The 5715-nt window shown below is 37.8% G+C and overlaps 1 protein-coding gene across 1 annotated transcript in view; it reads right to left on the bottom strand.

Annotated features, from left to right (window-relative positions):
* LOC106869079 (protein hobbit) overlaps positions 1 to 5126 on the bottom strand; it is a 214183-nt gene extending 209057 nt beyond the window's left edge. Inside the window, exon 1 of the mRNA XM_052976734.1 lies at positions 4742 to 5126. Coding sequence (XP_052832694.1) covers positions 4742 to 4806 — 65 coding nt within the window. The 5' untranslated portion in view covers positions 4807 to 5126. The remainder of the gene's footprint in view (positions 1 to 4741) is intronic.
* Between the last annotated feature and the right edge of the window lie 589 nt (positions 5127 to 5715).

Here is a 5715-nt window from a genome sequence, read left to right as displayed (position 1 = left end):
CTCTAGTTCTGATAGTGACTCCGCAATTAGGGCAAGGTCATCAGCATAGAGGAGCTCCCAGGGGCAACCTGTCTTGAACTCCTCTGTGATTGCCTGGAGGACTATGGTAAATAATAGGGGGCTGAGGACGGAACCTTGGTGGACCCCTACCTCTACCCGGAATTCATTGCTGTACTCATTTCCAACCCTCACCTTACTGGCAGCATCTCTGTACATGGCTCGCACAGCTCTCACTAGCCATTCTTCTATCCCAAGTTTCCTCATTGACCACCAGATAAGGGATCGGGGGACCCTGTCAAAGGCTTTCTCCATGTCAACGAAAGCCAGGTACAGAGGTTTATCCCTAGCTAGGTATTTCTCTTGCAACTGCAACTGTCTCATGGCGACAAAAACTAATTTCCATGGTGAAATAATTCATTTTCAACAGATTTTTGAATGGAAGTAGATGGAAGAAACAGCAGATAATTGAATAAAATAAGTAGTTTCATTCTTTTCTGAGTTCAAATCCTTTCGGAGTTGACTCTTCCTAAACTATGTATTGGGTTGGCAACTAAATTCCCACCATTTTTTAGAATTTTGGAAGTTATTGCATTTTTAAATTTTGGAATCTTTCCAGAATTCTATTTTTGAATCATTTTGGAATCTATTTTGCTTTTTTTTTTTTTGCTTGTTAATTTTTGTTTATTTTCAGATCATTAAAATGGAATGTCAAGTTAAGGAAAACGAGCATTTTCGACACCTCCTCCTTTTTGCTTTTAATCAAGGTTCTCAGGTCGCAAAAGCTGCTCACGACATTTGTGCCGTGTATGGAGAGGGTGCCATAGTTGAAAGAACCGCTCGTGATTGATATGCCAAGTTCAAAAATGGAAATTTTGACCTCAAAGACACACCTCGTTCTGGCCATCTAGTTGACTTCGATGAAGAGCGATTAAATCAACTTTTACATGAAAATTCTCATCAAACGACAAGGGAACTGGCAAAGAAAATGGAATGCTCCCACACTGCTATAGAGAGCATCTTCACTTGATGGGAAAGGTTCAGAAGTATGGAGCATGGGTTCCGCATGCTTTAAGTGACAACAACAAAAATCAATGAGCCACAATCTCTGCTGGTTTGCTTGCTCATCACCGCTCAATTCATGGACACAAGCAATGATTTCTTTACTGAATCGTTACTGGCAACAAAAAATGGTGCCTGTACATCAATATGAAGCAGCGTAAGGAATAGCTTAGCCCCGGTAAACAAGCGACACCGCGCGTGAAACAAACGGTCAATGGGGAACTCTATGTTCAGCAGATGGAACGACTCAACACGGCTATTCAAGAGAAAAGACCCACGTTGAAAGGTGGACATTAAACAACGATGACGATGATATGTATAAGTATACGCAATTCAAATAGAGAAGGGACAGCAGCTACGGTTTTTGCAGATCCTCTTTTACTTATTAGATTGATACATACACAATATCGGTGCCGACTTGTTCCCTGATACCTATAGGAAAAACATGAACATAGACCGAGATGTTAGCATGAAAATACGAGCAGTGCCTATTGTGTGTTTAGTCGCTTGACAATTGATGGTAGTGTATTTACATCCCTGTAACTTAGCGGTTCAACAAAAGAGACCGATAGAATGAGTACTAGGTTTACAAAGAATAAGTCCTGGGGTTGATTTGTTCAACTAAAACCCTTCAAAGTGATGCTCCAGCATGGTCACGGTCAAATGACTGAAACAAGTAAAAGAATTAATGAATAACAGATCATTTTAAAAATCCACAGAGTAGGAAGGGCAGTTATAGACCCAAACCAGGCCATAGAGGGAAGCATAATGAGGTGGTGATGCCATAAAAACTAATATACAATATCCACCCCTTAAGCATATAATGTCTTATGTGTATACCATACATGTGTGTCTGTGCATAAGCATATAAAACAGCTGGTAATATGAAGCTGGTCCTTTCTAGGCAGAGTTAAAAGACACCCTTCAAAGTCAGGGTCCATTATATAAATAAAAAAGGGGGTTAACATGTTTAAAATACCTTACACCTTATTGCATATAGTTTTGGGCCACCATGTTCACACAGGGATCACTTTTGTTTCATTTTAGAAAGTCCTTAAAATCTGTACCAGTGATAGAAGTCAAAAATAAGTGTATCTAACACAGGCCCAAGGCCTCACATTTAAGGGAGCAGTTACAGACGCGTATACCCATTCTTAATACATGACTGGTACTTATTTTATCAGGCCCTAACAGGGAAGAAAAGTTAACTATGATGGGATTTGAACTTAGAATGTAAAGAAACATGACTGAATACCACAAGGCGTTTCCACAGCTGCTCTGCCAATTCTGACAGTCCACCACCCTGTTAATATTTCCTTTATTGTTGCCACAAGGATGATAGATGAGGAGGAACATTACAAGAGCTAGTTACAAAAAGGGGAGCCCATATATATTGGCAGAATGAAGAGAAAATATGATATATACAATATGCAAATATATGTGCTAGAGTCCTAAAAGCAGAACAAACTACTTGGGGGCGGGGCCAATCGAAAAACCCTGCAGCCTCACAATTACCCTGACTACCAAGGGCAAGTCCTATACCCCTAGCTGTCATACCTTGGTCCAGGAGACACATGCTGAGAGTAGGCTCATTCATTTAGGCCTTCTTTACTCACTTTTCAACAGATTTACTGAAGGGTACCCACCTGCATCTTGACACTCACTTTTCACCTCTACAGGTGCAACTTTAAGAAGTCGATAAGTGTTTAATCCACGAAGAAACTGTGTCTCCAGTCCTTTCATTGTGCACACTACACAACTTCTTACCAAAGTAACCAGGCAGGGGGAAAACTGCCTACCCTTCCTAACCAAATGAAGGTGGTAGGGGTATCATCATGACGGACTTGGTTAATAGCCGGATCCATGATATATGCAACAACAGCTGTTCGGCAAAACTCCACAAATCAATTATTATTATTATCATTATTATTTCTTAATAATAACAAATATTTGAAGAGAGTTGCCAACAAGGGAACTTAGGAGAAAAAAAAAGAATAAGTTAAGATATTTCGTTGGTAGTTTTCATTATCTTTGGTTGAGCAAACATACCTACGACCCAAAACATTCCTATTATGACCATCCCATAGTTTTTTCAGCCATAACATACTTAAATTTGTGTCCCATTCTTTTTAAGACGACAGGGTGTGATCTAAGTGAAATTTAGCTATTGTTTCTAGGAAGTCGAGCAACGGTGCACAGACTACTTTTGTTGGTTCACCTTTCGTGACTCTATTTCAAAAGAAAGACACCGGTCTAGGTTTCAGTTTCGAAAATAATTAACAATTTTCAGGAATTTAATAAAAATTACTTTTCGTTATAAATTAACAAAGAGCCTCTTTACGTAAATATTTATGTCGGAGAGTTTTTAATTTAAATTATGAACACTTTCGAAAAAAAAAAATGGACCCAGTTTTGTGTCTCTGGGAATAGGGGCTGTCTCGGATGGGTTGGTAATAGAATCACTTGGAGAGAAAGAATTGTAGTAATTTCTAGAATGTGAACATCAATTAAAAATGAGGATTTGTAAATAAAGCTATTTCTTTGTAATTGGAACTCCTATTAATAAATAATAACATGAAGAAAAAAAACAGTGATATGTTGTGTCAGGAGAAAACACTTGAAATTGAATAAGATAAGAAACGATGGGTGATGACGTTTCGTTTACATGGCCCTTCGTTGTTAATGAGTTTAATTAGTTTGATAGGTAGGTAATTGGTTAAGGAAAAGGACATATTTGAGGAAACTAATGATGCTTTATATCGTCTTAAATAACAACAACAACAAAAAATAGTAAAATAAGATGAGTTTCTATGTTGTTTATTGTTTAGCTTCGAGTCAGCCCTGGACAAACAAACATGACTAAAGGTGTACTAGATGTGACCATCCCGTCTTCTAGTATATCGAGCATTAGGTTGCCTAATGCATTCTTTATTTATGACAGTAAGATATTTTGACTGTTATCTCCAGCATTTTGAATGAACCACGAAGAAGCCTCCCTGGTTAGCTAACCTCATAGTCTGATGAGGCGAGGTGCGTTTGTGAAGTTCCGAGACAGGGCCCCTATCCCTTATCTAATTAAATAAATTTCAGGTTTGTCAAAAGTTAAGGAAAAATATATTAGACTGTGAGGAAATTAGTTATAGCCTGTCTCGAAAAGAAATAAAAAGCAATTAATGAAATTATTAAAATAATAAGATGGGTTTGTGGAGATGGGTTTCATGTTTGGGACACAGTTCTTCTGAGAGGTTAGCAGGTAGGTTTGTTTGGAATTGGTTAAAATAAAAGACTAAAGTCCGAAAGAAACTAGGAATTATAGGCTTCGGCTGAAAATTAATTGAAAGAATTTGTAAAATGGGTTGAGTTTATAGAGGCGGGTTTTGAGGTTTTGAGCAGAGGCCCTACTTGGAAACTTCACATTCCTCCAGATGTTTTCCGAAGAAAGGAGGAAGCCCTCACCGCTCCAAACAGCAAAACTCGCCCCTCCTCCACGACACATCCACTTTAAATCTTGATATTTTATGAATTTTATTTTAAAAACACCAGCAGAAACATCGCATTACCTAACATCCATTTGCAATAAACAGAAAAGCTGTGGTGTTGTTGGGTGTAGAATAATAAATAATAAATCCTATCAACAACAAATAACAAACGAATAAAGAAGGGTTGAGTGAGAAGAACTGACCTGGTGAGTATCCAGAGGGTGAGGAGGACGATAACAATACCGGACATCCATAGAAATACCGGCATGTTGCCCACTTTTTCAAAGCATCCAGCTTGTTTTGTTCAGTCTCAGCCGCTTCACGATAACTTCGCCTTTACGGCTAAGGTTCAACTGCCGTCAATGAGTTCATTCAATGTCGTTATAAAGTCAGATGATAAATTTTTTTTAGCCTTCATTTCTTCCAAAAATTCGTTGTACAGAATTAAATAACAAAAATCTACGTATATAAGTGACTGCTCGGTTTTAAAGGTTCGTGTGGTACTTCGCTTTTTTATTATTTCTTGCTTTAAACGACTGTTTGAAGCTGAAGTGTGAACACTAACAGTTACGACATCACCAGTTAAACTGCTTTCTGCTACTTGTGTCGTCTGCCTGAACAGCTGTAACGGGCTTATTATGGAAGACGAAGCTTTTAAACTTACGGAAGAAAGAATAAGAAGAAATATAATTAACAACATAAATAGATACACTAGATAAATGTATAATACTTTCTAGCAAAGTTGTTGGAATTTATCGACATTTACGCACTTGTCGTTTGTAATTGTCTCTCCTCTTCCTGTCGTCTGCCATTCGATAGAGCGAGACTCGCCAACAAATAATTAGACATAATGAAGTTTATCATTTTGATATAAATATTTTATGATAGACTTTTAGTTTTGGTATCTATTTTCAATGGAAACAGATATAAGTATTATCAAAATTTACTGTTAAACATTAATACAAATAGTAAAGTTCGCAGATCTGTGTAAGTTATGTAGTGGTGAGGGGGGAGTCATAACCTTGCGCTTCGAACGTGGACCTTCTTAGGAGAGGAAATACAGGGGATCCCTAGCTGTTGTTTATTTATTTATTTTATTTGGTTCATCCCCCGCTACTAAGAATCCTATCCGAAACACTGGAACTGATGCATACAAAATAATTCAAATTTGAAAATT

This window comes from Octopus bimaculoides, chromosome 25 (assembly GCF_001194135.2).
Source record: "Octopus bimaculoides isolate UCB-OBI-ISO-001 chromosome 25, ASM119413v2, whole genome shotgun sequence".
NCBI lineage: Eukaryota > Metazoa > Mollusca > Cephalopoda > Octopoda > Octopodidae > Octopus > Octopus bimaculoides.
The sequence above is the reverse complement of the archived record's forward strand: the minus strand, read 5'-3'. Positions and strand labels throughout refer to the sequence as shown.